Genomic DNA, 18,177 nt, shown 5'->3' with positions numbered 1-18,177 from the left:
AACTACTATAATACTGCCCCATGTACAAGAATATAACTACTATAATACTGCTCCTATGTACAAGAATATAACTACTATAATACTGTCCCTATGTACAAGAATATAACTACTATAATACTGAATCCTATGTACAAGAATATAACTACTATAATACTGCCTCTATGCACAAGAATATAACTACTATAATACTGCTCCTATGTACAAGAATATAACTACTATAATACTGCCCCTATGTACAAGAATATAACTACTATAATTCTGCTCCTATGTACAAGAATATAACTACTATAATACTGCCCCTATGTACAAGAATACAACTACTATAATACTGCCCCTATGTACAAGAATATAACTACTATAATACTGCCCCTATGTACAAGAATACAACTACTATAATACTGCCCCTATGTACAAGAATATAACTACTATAATACTGCCCCTATGTACAAGAATATAACTACTATAATACTGCTCCCTATGTTCAAGAATATAACTACTATAATACTGCCCCTATGTACAAGAATATAACTACTATAATACTGCTCCCATGTACAAGAATATAACTACTATAATACTGCCCCTATATACAAGAATATAACTACTATAATACTGCTCCCTATGTACAAGAATATAACTACTATAATACTGCTCCTATGTACAAGAATATAACTACTATAATACTGCTCCTATGTACAAGAATATAACTACTATAATACTGCCCCTATATACAAGAATATAACTACTATAATACTGCCCCTATGTATAAGAATATAACTACTATAATACTGCTCCTATGTACAAGAATATAACTACTATAATACTGCCCCTATATACAAGAATATAACTACTATAATACTGCTCCTATGTACAAGAATATAACTACTATAATACTGCTCCTATGTACAAGAATATAACTACTATTGTACTGCTCCTATGTACAAGAATATAACTACTATAATACTGCCCCTATGTACAAGAATATAACTACTATAATACTGCCCCTATATACAAGAATATAACTACTATAATACTGCCCCTATGTACAAGAATATAACTACTATTGTACTGCTCCTATGTACAAGAATATAACTACTATAATACTGCCCCTATGTACAAGAATATAACTACTATAATACTGCCCCCTATGTACAAGAATATAACTACTATAATACTGCCCCTATGTACAAGAATGTAACTACTATAATATTGCCCCTATGTACAAGAATATAACTACTATAATACTGCTCCTATGTACAAGAATATAACTACTATAATACTGCTCCTATGTACAAGAATATAACTACTATAATACTGCCCCTATGTACAAGAATATAACTACTATAATACTGCCCCTATGTATAAGAATATAACTACTATAGTAATTACCAGAACTAATTTTTGAGGAGAAACTTGAGCGCGATGTGAGACTTTTGTGTGTGTGTTTTGGCAGGTTACTCTCTTTCCTGCCTGTATACAAATGAGATCCCAGTAAGACATCAATGACCTGGCATAGAATAACGCAGCCTTCAAAGTTGTTGGGTAATGGGTCCACATCCAAGAAACAGTAATTGCTATTAACTTGTGATGTGGGTCTCATGTCAAGAGGCAGAAAGTAATGACAAAGCACATTGTCCATTTTTTTCATTTGGCCGCTGTTCCAGGCTTGCTGACATACTGTGCTGATGGTGATGACCTGATCACAAACACGATGCTTACATGTCACCTCCATATCAGCGGACAGGGTGAAATAATAAAAAGAAAATAAATTTTTTTAAAAAAAAAATAAGGAAACAATAATAAAGCTGTAAGAAAACAAAATATTAGAAATAATCAAAAATGCCTATTTTTTTTTATTATTATGACGTTATTATTGTTTCCTTATTTTTCAGGAAATAAAAACATAAATAAAAAATACAAAGCAATAAAAAAAGAATTGAGCAAAAATAAGAACATTTAACAGAGATAAAAGTCAAATTAAAAGATTAAAAATGTGTTTTTTTAATGTTTTTATTTTTTTGTAATTATAATTTTTTATGCTATTTTAATAAAATAATGGCGACAAATAAATAAAGGAAAAAAAAATTGACTTCATTTGTTGGATTAGCATTTTTGCTTCTTCTTTAATTAGGGCTAATTACGTCGCGCGCGACCACATATTATTATTTTTTCACTTAACTGTGCTTTTTATAACTTCGCTGTTGACTGTGAAGCCATAATTACGGCATTTTAAACACTCCATTGTCCCAATATTCATTAATTTGTTCTCCTCCTCCTCTGGTTCAATGGCGTTAATTTATCAAGCTCGCAGTTACCAGTAGAGACGCTGCAATTACAGTGATAATAGACCGGATCGGAGAATCATTGGATACATTTTACTTTCCTTATAATGGATCGGTAAGTGGGTTGTATGGCAATGTTATTGTTTGTACTGGTTTATTAGCTATTGTATTACAATTTCAACCCTAGAAGGTCAGGATCACCTTAAAAATGGCTTTTGTAAACCTATAATACATTTATTACTTACTTTCATTAACTTTTGAGCTTTGTTTTTGTAATTTGGTCACTGTTAGAATCGGAGAGTGACAAGTCGGCTTATAGTCATTTATCTGATCACCGTATGCAAAAGAAGTCTGCTATTCGTTAATAAGCAAGGTCTTCATTGAATTATAATATAGAGCAGACCTGCAGTGTAAAGCACAAGGGATAAAGCACGAAGTAGTCTTTGCAGCTACAGTTGGGTTGTCTACCATGAAGACATTCATTTTCTTGCTTAAATACATGTAATTTTGGCTAAAATTAATTTTCGTATTTGGGTTTCTTTAAAAATTTTGCACCGTTTGCCTGTTATACCCTCCCGTGTTGCACTGTCTATGCTGGCTGAAGAATGAGTTATCTGAGAATCCGTCAGTGAGCTGATTCTGACCAATAAGAGAGTTTCTAACTTTTATCTGTCTCTTTTTTTTAACTCCTCACAGCTGATTTATGACCACAGACCACATCAAAGTTGAATGTGCCAATAATCGAAGAGATGGTAAAAGCTAAATGGTGCAGCATTTGTAATGAGACTGAAGTGCAAAAATTATTTTTAAATGCGTAAATTTAAGTAAAAAGACATTATGTTCCCAGAGGTGTGTACAACTCCCTATAAGCAGGCAGGTATTCAACAAGGAAGACAATTAGGAACAAGCAACCACCTTGGAATTGCTGATTTTTTGGAAGGTTCTGATAGGAATTCCGGGAGATATGCCAAGTCTTTCAGGGGTCCAGGAACTTCTCGGACCCAGATCTAGATGTCATATTAATGTGATATGTTTCTAAAGATGGTTTGGGATCTATGATGGTCTCATGCAGAACAGCGTAAAAACCGCGGAGCTGGATATTATGGACGGCACGTGGAACAGCAGAGCTGGATATTATGGACGGCACGTGGAACAGCAGAGCTGGATATTATGGACGGCACGTGGAACAGCAGAGCTGGATATTATGGACGGCACGTGGAACAGCAGAGCTGGATATTATGGACGGCACGTGGAACAGCAGAGCTGGATACTATGGACGGCACGTGGAACACCAGAGCTGGATATTATGGTTGGTACACGGAGAAGCAGAGCTGGTTATCAGATTGACACCTGCAGCATGGGGGATAAGTGGAGCTTTTATATGCTGGTTGCATGCAGAATAGCGTAAAACAGCAGAGCTGGATATTACAGGTTTCACATGGAACAGCAGAGCTGGATATGCTGGATGGCACTTGGAAAAACAGAGCTGGATATCAGTTTGACACCTGGAGCAGGGTGGATCAGTGGAGCTTTTATATGCGGGGTGTATGTAGAAAAACGTAAAACTGCAGAGCTGGATATTATGGATGGTACATGGAACAGCAGAGCTGTACATGCTGGATTGCGCATGGATCAGCAGCAATGGATATGATGGATGGCACATGGAACAGTAAAGCTGGATATCAGATTGGCACCTGCACCAGGTTGGATGAGTGCAGCTGTAGATACTGGTCGCGTGTTAAACCGTGTAAAACAGCAGAGCTGAATATTATGGATGGCACGTGGAACAGCAGAGCTGGATATGCTGGATGGCACTTGGAACAGAAAAGCTGGATATTATGGATGGCACATGGAACAGTAAAGCTGGATATCAGATTGGCACCTGGAGCAAGCTGTAGATGCTGGTGGCATGTAGAACGGAAAAAAACAGCAGAGCTGGATATTATGGGCAGCACTTGGAACAGCAGAGCTGGATATTATGGGTGGCACATGGAACAGCAGAGCTGGATATTAAATTGGACTAGAGCAATGTGGATCAGGGGAACTATATATCCCTCTTGCAAGTAGAACAGTGTAAAAAAACAGAGCTGGATATTATGGATGATACGTGGAACAGCAGAGCTGGGTATGCTGGATGGCTCATGGAATAGCGGAGCTGGATATCAGATTGGCACCTGAAGCACGGTGGATCAGTGCTGCTGTAGATTCTGGTAGCTTGTAAATCAGCATAAAACAATAAAGCTGGATATTATGGATGACAACTGGAACAGCAGAGCTGGATGTGCTGGATGGCACATTGAACAGCAGAGCTGGATAACAGAGTGGCACCTGGAGCAGTGTGAATCAGTAGAGCTGTAGATGATGGTCACATGTAAAACAGCAGAGCTGGATATGATAGGTAGAACATGAAACAGTAGAGATGAATATGCGAGACGGCACATGGAGCAGTAGAGCTCAGTGTTTGGACAGACACCTTGGAATAGTAGAGTTAAATTTGTGGTTTAGCTGTGATAAGTATATCAGGAGGAACACAAATCTACTCAGTGCCTGACAATATATAGAGGTATATTTGTGCTGCAGTACACAGTAAAAGGATCTGGGGACAATGTAGTCTCAAAGAGCTGAAGTACCTGAATACTCAGGCGATCACCTGAGCCGGCCCATGAGCCTAAACCACATGACATCAGAGACGTACGTCACGTTACCATTGCAACCTGATGCATACCACAGCAGAGAGAGTCAGCCACCGGGGGAGAAAGAAGAAAACCTGACGCCACGACCGGGACAGCTGAGTGACAATTACACCTGATTGCGGTCATACTCCCTGGGACTGTATGTTATTTGGCGACCATCTAATTATACAAAAGCAAGTGACACATTTAAGCCTGTGCAGCATTAGAGCTCATTTATACTGTATTTTATATTTTCTACTCAGGGAAATATTATTACTGTAAACTGATTTGTAAATCTCAAAAATAGAAAAAAAAAAAATGTCGTTTGCAGACGTCGCAATTTTCTTAATTCCTTGACAGCTTAATAGCCGGTGTGTAAAGCGGTTTTGTGATTGCAATTGCCTTGTCATTCATCTAAGGCGGCGTATCATTCCGAGCCTGTGCGACATCAAAGCGGCAAGTACGCGGGATATGAATGGGGAGGCGATGAGAGCCAGATAGGAGACGCTTTTGAAATGTTTTGCAGTGTGTCTTATCTTCCCATCCAGAACTCTGTTATTAGACCAGGAGGGATTATATTATGTAAGTAATTGTATCCGACCCATCGCGGCCTCTACATTTCACCAGCCAAATGGGTCTCTTCTATCACAGGTGAACACGCGGCAGGCAAAGAAATATTACATTACCTATTCTGAGTAGAGGTAACAAATAATTCCTATTACAGGGGTCCAAACTTTCAAGCACCCTACCATCTTGGGGTCTATGTAAACTAGGTGGTGTGATTTTATATTACCTGGTGGCCTGGGGCAGTAAAGGGATGATTTTTATATTTCTTGGTTCTTACTCGCCTCTCCCGGCTTTACCTATTTTCCGTCTAAGTATTCAATAGTTTTGTACTCAGTTACCATGGTCTGGAGTTTGCTTCGACATCCATCTCTATCCTGGCATTCACCTCTTCAGCGAACTGCTTTTCTACTATCTATCTTCTAACTCTTCTCTGGTGCTGTTCACACTACAGTGCTGTTGCAACAGTATTTATCCTCTCTGCAAGCAAGTATTCAGTTTTCTTGTTCATCACTGCTGCTTACGTCCCTATCAAGGACCATATGTCTTCTTGCAGCTCAGTCTGTAACCATTTGTTTACTGCAAGTCCTGGACTGACGATACATCTACAGTTCCTGTGTTCCTGGCTGTGTGTTTTCTGGACTTCCAGCTCCACCTGCCTGTCTGCCATCCTGTATAACCAGCTGTCCTCACAGATCCATGTGCAGTCTGGCAAGTCCTACCTATTATGCCATCGTCTTCAGTCCATGTTGCTCATGACAGCTAAGAGAAACCATCTCTGATAGTGGGATCCACCTCCAAATTGTGGAGGTACAGGATGAAAATCACTTTTAAGTTTAATTATCTTGCAATTTTGGGGATAATTATTAGTCAATTTTCTGAATATGCAAATAGCTGCCATTGGATGCAAAATTTGCGGTTGTATGTTGTTACCCACACAGATTAGAGTCCTGGGCAGCAATCAAAGTACAACCCCAGATTTCCATGTTTAAATAATATGGCCATCCTACTATATAATTCCAAAGTATTACTGTCGTATATTGTTCCCAAACTACCACCAAAAAGAATGCAAATACAAATCCATTAAAAAGTGCAGCATATATTGCCATATACAGCACATAATACTACCGTATAGTGCCTGAATAATATGCAGGATCTAAATAATACTCCATTAAAAGTCCACAAAAAAGACTATTAGAAGTTCATAAAACACCACCATATAGTGTCTAAGTAATATGCAGGATCCAAATGTTACTCCATTAAAGAGTCTATAATACTACCATATACAATTCATCTTCTGGGGTCTCTAGAAACTGGGAGCCCTGAACACTTGCTTTGTTTGTCACGCCCTAACGTTGGCCAGCAGAAATGGTGCGTTTCGTGCAAACAGCCCATGGACTTCTTTTGAGAAGGAAACCCTACTATTCCAGTTGCATTCAAAAATGATGATTCCTTCAGTCAACATCCTGTCTTTAACCCAACCTATGACCTTTTATGTGCTTTGTAGATGCCTACGGAAGGGTCTTGGTCCAGAGAGTAAAGGTCACATTGTAAGGATAATTCTGGACCTACTGAGTAAAGGTCTTGTTCTGTGGATGGTTTTCGATTCAGAGAGGAAAGGTCACATCCTATGGAAGGGTCTCAATCCAAAGAATAATGGTCACAATTTATGGATGGTTCTCGATCCAGAGAGTAAAGGTCTCGTGTAATGGAAGGGTCTCAACCCAGAGAGAAAAGGTCATATCCTGCAGATGGTCCTCGATCCTCAGAGTAAAAGTAAAAGCCTAAGAAATCCAGAAAAGGTCATGTCCTATAGATGGTTCTTGATTCAAAGAATAAAGGTCACATGATATGATAGGATTTGGATCCAAAGAGTACAGTTCATGTTCTTTGGAAGGGTCTCAATCCAGAGAGCAAGGGTCATGTCCTTTGGAAGGTGCTCGATTCAGAGAGTAAAGGCCATGTTATACAGATGGTTCTCGATTTAGAGAGTAAAGGTCATGTCCTTTGGAATGTTCTTTATTTACAGAGTAAAGGTCATATTATGTAGGCGGTTCTCCATTCATAGAGTCATGTCCTTTAAAAGGGTCTTTATTTAGAGAGTAAAGGTCAGGTTATATAGATGATTCTCGATTCAGAGAGTAAAGGTCCTGTCCTTTGGAATGGTCTTGATCCAGAGAGAAAAGTCATGTTCTATAGCTGGTTCTCAATTCAGAGAGTGCAAATCTTGTCCTATGGATGGTTCTCAATCCAGAGGCTAAAGGACACATCCTATGAATGGTTCTTTATCCAGATAGTAAAAGTCGAATCCTTTGGAAGGGTCTTCATTTAGACAGTAAGGCTGGGGTCACACATGCGTGTTTTACGTACGTAAGAGCGAAAAAACTACGTCCGTAAAACTCGCATTGCATACGGCACAATGATTCTCAATGGGTCTAGTCCTATCAGCCGTATCTTACGGATCCGTAATATACGGCTTTGTACGGGCGCAGAAAATCGCAGCCTGCTGCGTTTGTCAGCGTATCGCGCAAAAAATACGCCAATGCAAGTCTATGGGAGAGCGTATAATACGGAATGCTTACGGACCATGCGTGTGCCTTGCGAGAAATACGGAACTTAATGGCAGATGTCCTGAAACGTCCAAAGGCCTCAATTAGGCAGGTGAGACATGCTAATTAGCTGAAAAAGCCAGACATTGAACCCGGAAGTCTGCTGCACGCCTCCACGGAGTGAGATTCACCATGTCTCACATTATCAATGTGGACATGCTCATTATTTTGGTCCAAGAAAGGCCTGTAATTTAGGACCAAAGAGATCCAAACTACGCCAACAGAGCCCAAAAAGAGGCAGCATGGAGGAGCGTGTGTGTGGCCCTCTTCCCACATTATGACCAGCAGCCACGTCAGGCACAGCGACAGATAAGTAAGTACACCCATGTTTGAAATGTAATGTTCTTTGGAATTATCAGGCCCTTTCTACTTTGAATTTCTGCGCAATGTACTAAATAGTCATGAAGGAACTAGAAAGCCCACCAGTAGATCCAAGGTGTGGTACATGATATACGGATTTCATTAATGTTTACAATAGGTGTCCCTTTTACTTACTAACAGTGTTTCCCATTATTTGTCCTTTCTGTGATAGAGGTTAGTGGACTCTGTCCTTGTGGCTTTGCTTGCTAATTGGGGTTTTTGTTTCGATTTAAGATGAATTCTTCTCCCCAAAGGCCTATTTGGATGCTACACTTATAAATCTGTGTAGTCATTTACACCTTTTTGGAGCTCACTGATTAATGGTCTAAAGAATGTGTGTTTTTTTTGTTGTTTCAGTGGGTGATGTTACAACAAGGTGGCGGAGTATCCGCGACCAGTACAGGAGGGAGAGGCAGCAGCGGGAGAGAAGTGGAGCCGGGGCACCTCCCAAAAAAAAAAAGTACATATACTTTGACCGGCTCAACTTTCTCAATCCCAGCATGGACCTCAGGCCGTAAGTACCAATCTCAATAATTTTTGGTGTGGGTTTTGGTATTATTTGTGTTCTTACTTTTTTTTTTGGTTCCAGAACTCAGTCTAACCTCACTGACAGGGAGACAGGGTCTGACTCCGAACTGGTCATTGACCCAGTTGGGGAAGGTGAAGAGGTGGCTGGTCCATCTGCTGCTCCCTCTGGCTCCATCCCTCCTGGATCCTCCTCATCTCTTCATGAAGCTGGATCTGTCTCAGTCCCACACCCAGAGGACCCACAGTTTGCCTCTTCAGCGGCAGCCTCATCAGCAGCACCACCACCTAGCCAGGATGACCCTGTAAATAGCAGCAGCCCAACTGTTGCCCTGGCTCCATCCCCACAGGCTGCAGTCAGACCACAGCTTGCACGCCGCAGAAGAGAATTGAGACAAAGCCGCCAAAATGTCGATGCTGGGGTCCTGAGCTACTTGGCACGTGTTCGAGACGATGATGGGGAGGAGGGATTTACCAGGAGCATGGCCAATTACTTAAGGTCCATAGAGAGGGAGTTAAGGCTACGTGTGAGAGGGTGTTTTCAGATCCTTGTTGACGCATGCACCCCCCCAAATAACCCATACAATCTCATGCTGATGATTGAACAGTGGCAGATGTCACCTGAAAATGTTCTGCGGCCTCTGAGATTACAAGGCCTGGCAGCTCAACAAGGATCCGAACCACCCCCTCCACGTCAGCCAACACCTCAGCCCCAACCCCCATCAACCACACAATGGCCACCTCAGCAACATATGGCGGGATATGTTCAACCATCACAATATGGCCACTTGTCCACACCCAGTGCTGGAGGCTGGTCCCAACCTGGGTATGGACAATATGGTCATTTTGGGTTGGGTTATGATTCCCGGCCATATGGTTATCAGCAGCAGGGGTATGTCCAAAATCCACGCCCTACTCTTCCAAGTTCCCAGCATCCTAGCTGGCCAAATGTCCCTCAGGCCACAACATCATCTGCACAGGGTTCTGGACAATTGGGCCTACAAATGCCACCTGATGCAGACCCAGAGCAAGCTGCTTCTCCTGCCCCTACCTACCAGGACTTGTAAATTTTGTTTTTAGGTTTGTTTTGTTTTTTATGTTTCTTTTAATTTTTTTTTTTTTGTTTTTTTCTATGATTTGTATACAATTTGTATGCTTGTATTCTCACTACAGAGCATGGTTGCTTGTGTTCGGAGTGGCAATTTTGGGCAAAAAAAAAAAAAATATGAGACCCAAAAAAGGTTATGACAAAAGAATAACCTACACAGTTGAAAAAGTTACCCAGTAAGTAAAATGTTTTTTGTACTAGCAATCACCGTCTGCCTGCGCTGTATTCATTCTTCCATCACACACACATGATATGCTGATAACCATATGTGAAATAAGAAAAAACTAAACACAGAGTTGGAAAATTGTTTCACACATACTTTATATAGCTAATTAATTACACATGCAAAAAGGCATAGTCTTGCCAGGGAATAGCACCTTGAGGAGACAAAAAAAAATTGGTAAAGATATCACGAACTTTCAGACCAGAAAGTGGCCGACGCGGAGGAGGGACATATGGGGTAGGCCTACGAACATTGATCATGAGGTTATCTTCCACGCTTGGTGATGAACAATCATGTATTCTTGTGAAATTATGTAGAATGACACAGGCTTTTATCACTTCGTTGATTGTCGCCTCACTCAGCTGTATGGCAGAGTGAAGAACCCGCCATTTGGCCACAAGAATCCCAAAGGCGCACTCAACCAGTCTCCGTGCCCTGGCAAGTCTCAAATTAAACACCCTCCGCCGGTGGTCAAGGTTGCGCCTGGGGTAAGGCCTCATGACGTTCCGCGACAGTTGGAAGGCCTCATCTCCAACAAAAACAAAAGGCACTGCTTCAGCATTGGAGCCTGGGAGTTGTTGTGGTGGTGGGAGATTCAACTGGTTGTCACGTAGCCGCCGACCCATTATGGACGAATTGAAGACCCTAGAGTCTCCAGTTCGCCCATAGGCCCCAATGTCTACAATGACAAACCTGTAGTTACTGTCAGCAACTGCTAACAGAACTACAGAGAAAAACTGCTTGTAATTGTAGAATTGGGAACCAGAGTTCGGCGGCTTACGCACCCTGATATGTTTCCCATCCACAGCTCCAATGCAATTAGGGAAGTCACAATTATTTTGGAAACCTGTGGCGATTTTAAGCCAATCGTCCTGTTTTGGCTCAGGCAACACAGCTTCATGTAGTTTCAGCCAGATTTGGGAACAGGTTGTCCTAACAATGCCTGAAATGGTCGACCGCCCAATCAAAAACTCCAGGTGGAGACCCGCATAGGACAATCCTGTGGCCAGGAAGCTGCAATACAACAAAAAGGGAAAAGAAAAAAACATGAGCACTAAGATCCAAGGAAGAAGCCCAAGTGTATATTTCATAGAATATGACATTATTTACAGTATACAAATTGGCAGTTGAAAAAATAAATAGACTATAATCTTGCCAACATTCTTGGATATGTGCTTGTGGCTTCATGTCCAAGTGAAGTTAATGAAACCTAGTAGTACACCTCACATTTGTTAAGAAAAACCCCCAAAAAACAGTATTTTCAAATGTGGAATACATACCGTAAGGTTAGGAGCAGACGCTCCTCAGCAGAGATGGCTTTTCTCATCCAGGTGTCCTTAAAGGTGAGCCCAGGACGTAAGAGCTCCAACAACATGTCAAAAGTCCGGATGGACATGCGAGTATACTGGTAAAACTTCTCTGGATGTGCCCTCAAAGCTGAATATAGTCTCTGGAAATGGCCTTTACTCTGGCGTTGGATCAATAGAGGATGGACCCACAATCTTCGTCTCCTCCTTCGCGGATCCACATTGACCGAATATGGCTGTCCAAAGCGACGAGACAACACCCAGTGAAGCAACACCCGCTGAGTTGTGCTTACATACACAGGGCCAGACATGGTTGTAATCTCCAAGCAACACAGCCAAAATATGCTAGAGAACATATAGGGCAGATGGGAGGGCTCCACCTGTTGTAGAGGGCTTAAATAGTGTGGTTAATGATGGTTTAAATGATTTGCAGGCCTGAAAACCGTTAAATGTCCATTTTGTGATGGTGCGTGATAAATACGCCATACGGATCACACACGCATCACACACGCACAAGCACATGCGCAAAATACGCGACCACACCTCAGCAACGCCGGAACTACGGAAGTCGCTTACGGAGACATTTTGGCGTATTCAACGCGTAATACGGACGTATAATACGTTGCGTATTGTCTTACGCCATGTGTGACCCCAGCCTAAATGTCACTTCCTATAGATGGTTCTCAATCCAAAGAGTAAAGGTCACATCCTATAGATGGTTCTCAATCCACAGACTAATAGGTTACGGTGTTTCCTATGGATGGTTCTCAATCCAAAAGGTCAAGGACATGTGCTATGGATGGTTCTGAATCCAGAGGGTCAAGGACACGTCCTATGGATGGTTCTCAATCCAGAGGGTCAAGGACACGTCCTATGGATGGTTCTCAATCCAGAGGGTCAAGGACACGTCCTATGGATGGTTCTCAATCCAGAGGGTCAAGGACACATCCTAAGGATGGTTCTCAATCCAGATAGTACAGGTCACGTCCTATGAAAAATTTTCCATCCAGACAGTAAAGGACACATCCTATGAATGGATCTCGATGCAGAGAGTAAGTCATGTCAAGAAATCCTATTCTCTGGGTCTACATTTATATAATTTGACCCAAACTATATGGGAATTTTTTTTAGCTTCTGTTACGACCGATCCCACCAGCCGAGAAGAGGTTAACCTTGTGCTGATGTGATTTGAAAGTCTCGGCTGTGCCAATAATACGGTTAATGGTGATAGACTTGCCACTGGCTCTTTTTTTTCCACATGTTTTGTGACATCTCATTAATACAGCCCCATTTTTCAGCGCCGGATTACAGTGTACTTGCTGAGAAGGCAATATCATTACAGCTTCTGGTGACCCCGGGAGAAGTCACTATATCAATCAGCAAAATGGATGCCTGACACCCTCTAAGAGGCAGCGTTTCTTTTTTTCCAGACTGTTCTTGATCTCTAGAGGTCCCTAATGACTTAGTGTATACATTACATAGGCCATATACATAATTATTAGCTCGTAATGGCCTTAGTCTGCAGAATATCATCCTATCTGTAGGAGGAAGTGCTCGGAATATCCAAAAGCCAAAGTCTGTAAAATCCTACTCAGTGATCGAATAGCAATGGTCATTAACGGCGTGAATTTATGGGAATTTCTGGAGTTTAGGACCAAGTTGAGGAACAACTTGAACAGTCAGATTAAAGGCGATGTCCACTTGAAAACAATATGACTTTAAATGTGTTCACAATAGAAAAGCATACAATTTACTAATATACTTTGATCTCCAAAGGTACCCCTATGCCCCGATATCAGCCTTGGTTCCATGTCCTGACATCTCACCCTCCAGCTTCACCTCAACATATGATGAAGTTTCCTGTGTAGGCATTTCACAAGTGCTGTGTGTGAAGGGGGAAGGCTGATTGGCTCATTTTAATAGCTAAAGCAGCCCCTTCTGTCAAAACTGATACAAAGAAAGAGAAGAGAGCTGGCTTAGCTATTAAAATGAGCCAATCAGCCAGCCCCCTTCATACTCAGCACTGATAGCACACCCAACCCAAGCCGGAAGAACTGAAGAGACTTTGGACAAGTTGGTCCTCTTCTTAAAAAATAATTGGATTGGCTTAGCTATTGAAATGAGTTACTCAGCCAGAACCCTCTACACACATCGCTTGCAGCATACCGACTCAAATGCCCAACCCAAAGCAGAGGTTTATTTTCTGGGACCAGGAATAGGGATGATAGACGAAGACTTAGCAATCTTCAAATATGGAGCTCGACGGGATCCTGAGAGCACAAAATCAATGCTTTGCATTAAGGGGGCTGGCTCATTTTAATACCTAAGCTAGTCTCCTTTGGGAAACTACCATTAACTGAAGTTTGAGGCACTTTTGAAAAAAAAAATGGGCAGGCTCTAAATCAATTTTCAGGACCTGGGTCCATTGGCCACATTAGTATCTCTTAATTTGCAGGACCTGGTCCATTGGCCACATTAGTAGCTCTGCGAACCAAATCCCGCCTGCCGGCATCCCTGGTTCCTCTTCTGATTTGTAGGCTTGGCGCAAAGTCATCAATGTGGTGTGATGCATTCATGATGTTGCGCCAGGTTGGCTAATCAAAAGAGGACCCAGGAAAAAGGCGGTTCACATGTCTCCTGTCATGGACCATGGACAACTGACGTGGTCACTGGCCAGGGTCCTATGACTCGATTCGTTCATCTCTAGTATGATCTTTAAATGTGTAAAACAAATTTAAAGCCTCGGATTAATTGGCAGTACCATGTTTGCAGAAAATTGCCACAGATTTTATGATGCGCACTTTGTAAAGTAAGACCAAGTCGGTTTACAGCCTAAAAAACTTGATCGTGATGGATCCTTTCAAAAAATGTCGAAGAGCAATCAATGTTCTTATAACATTTATAGGATGTATCATGCTGTATTATCAAACGGCGATCTTGGCCAAAATCTGTGTCTACTAAAACTTCAACTTGTGGACTTAAATATGTAAGTGTGAATGAGACTAATTTTCAACCATTCAGATACTTGAAATTTCGGATTGCGAAAGTCAAAAAAATTCCACTTTTATGGGTCAATACGACCTGTGCCTTTAAGTTACAAATGAGCCTAATATCCAAGGAGAGCAATTAAGAGAAAAAGAAAAAAAATAACCATCAGCCACACTGGCTCCTGTTTGTAACAGAAAACCACACATGATGCCGTCTTAGCCTGCAATTAAAGGTAAATAGGTTTACACAAGCCATGATGATGGTTTCTCCTTAAGCTGTTGCTCTTTGGTTTTAGGGAACATGAAACCGGTAGTTCTGATTGAATCCATTGGAAAGGGCTATAAATGCAGCTCTTAAGTATAAAATTACAGCGCAGTTTCCAGGTGAGCAATCAACGAAACAAAAAAAAGAGAAAGAAAAAATAACGTAGGATGAGAAAATTCAAGTATTCAATCAAGTTCAGTTTGTAAGAAGGAGTAGAAGATCGCGGCGGTCTACCGGCTTTGATCACTATCTCCTATCTCAAATCATTGTCGAGAAGCAGTCAATAACCATTATTGGGATGGAGATTCACAACTTACTTGAAAATAGGTCATCTGTGACTTTAGGTGATAATAATGGTGGGATAGACAGCAAGCAGGGCAGTAATAGGGCGGCTCTATAGCGGAGGATGAGTAGACCAAACTCGTCAAGAGATCCAATATCGAGATTTTACCAAGTCTGCTGAGGTTTACATTCATGGTAGTCATGGCTAGTGATGAGAAACTCAAGACGTCTTGGTCATATCAAGGTTTTTTTATGTTTTCACCTGTAGTTCTGAGTAATTACTCAGTTACAGTCTAAGGCATTGTTCCCCAACTTCGGTTCTCAAGAGCCACCAACTGGTCATGTTTTCTGGATTTCCTTAGTATTGCTTTGGTGGTGGAATTATTGCCTGTGTAGGTGATAGAATTATCACCTCTTCAATACTAAGGAAATCCTGAAAACATGACCTGTTGGTGGTTCTTGCGGATTGGAGTTGGGGAACACTGGTCTAAGGTCTACCTGTAGAAGATTCCGCAATTCTGCATAAATCTAAGGATATCATTGGCCTTTTCCAAAAAAACTAAATTCATCCTGAAGGACTTGAACAGTGAGGAGAACCTACTATTTGGAGGCTTTAAGGTGGAAGAATGACCGATTGGGTGTCTTTCTTTAAACTGTAAACTCTGCGCCCACAGTATTAACTTTACCAGCTCCCAATTTTTTTTTAGAGAGATAATAGTAAACTGGTCAACCGGGGCAAGGAACTTGAAACCTCTCTGGAGCCATGGTTGAAAGCACTGGTACCTCTTGTAGGTTTTCTTTAGTCTCTGTGGCCAAGAAGCAAATTTTTTCACGCAAGTCCAAACAGAACTTTGGTTTCATAGAAAGTGAGGAAAAAGTCAAAGTAAGCAATGAAGGCATAACTGAAATCTTGGTGGCCATGATAAAAAAATCTATAATGGACTTTTGACTGTCAAATGTTTTTTATTGTAAAGGTTTCAGCCTATTCGGCAGACGAGTCATTGAATCCAGTAGGACTCCATGGCTCATTGAAAGCATGAATGCAGAACCTATAGTAGCAGAACTGGTCAACTGGAAGAGCTAAACTTGAAGCCAATCTTGGGCTATAGTTTAAAACCTGAGCCCTCCAATTGTCACTGGTTTCTTTATTTCGTTAAAGACCCATCAGGGTTCCTTTGGACCCTGGCCAGGTAACATTTTTATGCAGGTAACATCATCAGATTTGTTTTTCTGTGCCTTCCACCATGTTGCCCAATCATGCTCGAAATTTCCATCCTTAGCTTGGCTGAATGTTTTTGAGACAAGCAGCTGCAAAAAATTTGGATACACCCAATGTCCCAAACGAAATAATGGTTCAAAAGAGGTAAAGACTCATTACTTACATTTAACACAAGTGTTATAGAAACTTTCACCTAAGCTAGTATCTTTATCATTATCTTAAAAGGTCAGAATGGGATCAAATCTTCATTGCGTTTCATCTGGACACACACCTGTTCTCAAGTGCACGTGTGCTCACACAGGTATCAAGTGACCCCCCATCTTATAACGTCTTGGATGTTTACAGAACAATCTCTTGGGTAACGATGGACAAATGACAAAGGTTGGCACTCTCTAACCTTTCTACTGGTCACAGGGGAGAAAAAAATCCCATTAATGTGAGCAAATCAGTCCACCATGGATGAGTTAATTACTGACAGACAGCGTCTTAATAAGTAATGAGACAAAACTGATATGGAGAGAGAATGAATCCAAAATGTCTACATGCAGCAGAAGGAAAGCAAAGGGCAATATAAAGGGCAGCAATATTCACATACTGGCACACCAAAATGTTACATGAGAGAGGCAATGAATGATATGATAGATTTTACTAAATACTACTGCTTCATTCTGAAATACATCACATCATATAATATAATACTGCCCCTATGTACAAGAATATAACTACTATAATACTGCCCCTATGTACAAGAATATAACTACTATAATACTGCTCCTATGTACAAGAATATAACTACTATAATACTGCTCCTATGTACAAGAATATAACTACTATAATACTGCCCCTATGTATAAGAATATAACTACTATAATACTGCTCCTATGTACAAGAATATAACTACTATAATACTGCTCCTATATACAAGAATATAACTACTATAATACTGCCCATATGTACAAGAATATAACTACTATAATACTGCTCCTATGTACAAGAATATTACTATAATACTGCTCCTAGGTGCAAGAATATAACTACTATAATACTGCCCCTATGTACAAGAATATAACTACTATAATACTGCTCCTATGTACAAGAATATAACTACTATAATACTGCCCCTATGTACAAGAATATAACTACTATAATACTGCTCCTATGTACAAGAATATAACTACTATAATACTGCCCCTATATACAAGAATATAACTACTATAATACTGCTCCTATGTACAAGAATATAACTACTATAATACTGCCCCTATGTACAAGAATATAACTACTATAATACTGCCCCTATGTACAAGAATATAACTACTATAATACTGCTCCTATGTACAAGAATATAACTACTATAATACTGCCCCTATATACAAGAATATAACTACTATAATACTGCTCCTATGTACAAGAATATAACTACTATAATACTGCCCCTATATACAAGAATATAACTACTATAATACTGCCCTTATGTACAAGAATATAACTACTATAATACTGCTCCTATGTACAAGAATATTACTATAATACTGCTCCTAGGTGCAAGAATATAACTACTATAATACTGCCCCTATGTACAAGAATATAACTACTATAATACTGTCCCCTATGTACAAGAATATAGCTACTATAATACTGCCCCTATGTACAAGAATATAACTACTATAATACTGCTCCATGTGCAAGAATATAACTACTATAATACTGCCCCTATGTACAAGAATATAACTACTATAATACTGCCCCTATGTACAAGAATATAACTACTGTAATA

At 40.5% G+C, this 18,177-nt stretch overlaps 2 protein-coding genes across 9 annotated transcripts in view; one reads left to right on the top strand and one right to left on the bottom strand.

Moving 5' to 3' along the window:
* The window catches only part of TENM4 (teneurin transmembrane protein 4), a 1,485,534-nt gene that overhangs the window by 549,433 nt on the left and 917,924 nt on the right, over positions 1 to 18,177 (bottom strand). The gene's annotated exons all lie outside the window — the stretch shown is intronic.
* On the top strand, positions 8,366 to 10,076 carry LOC143817580 (uncharacterized). Its single transcript, XM_077299072.1, has 2 exons — positions 8,366 to 8,998; positions 9,074 to 10,076. Exons 1-2 carry the CDS (start codon positions 8,817 to 8,819, stop codon positions 10,074 to 10,076), a joined length of 1,185 nt encoding a protein of 394 aa, XP_077155187.1. The 5' UTR covers positions 8,366 to 8,816.

Source organism: Ranitomeya variabilis, chromosome 3, assembly GCF_051348905.1.
Source record: "Ranitomeya variabilis isolate aRanVar5 chromosome 3, aRanVar5.hap1, whole genome shotgun sequence".
NCBI classification, from domain to species: domain Eukaryota; kingdom Metazoa; phylum Chordata; class Amphibia; order Anura; family Dendrobatidae; genus Ranitomeya; species Ranitomeya variabilis.
Note: the sequence above shows the minus strand (reverse complement) of the source record. Positions and strands in the feature narration are given on the sequence as shown.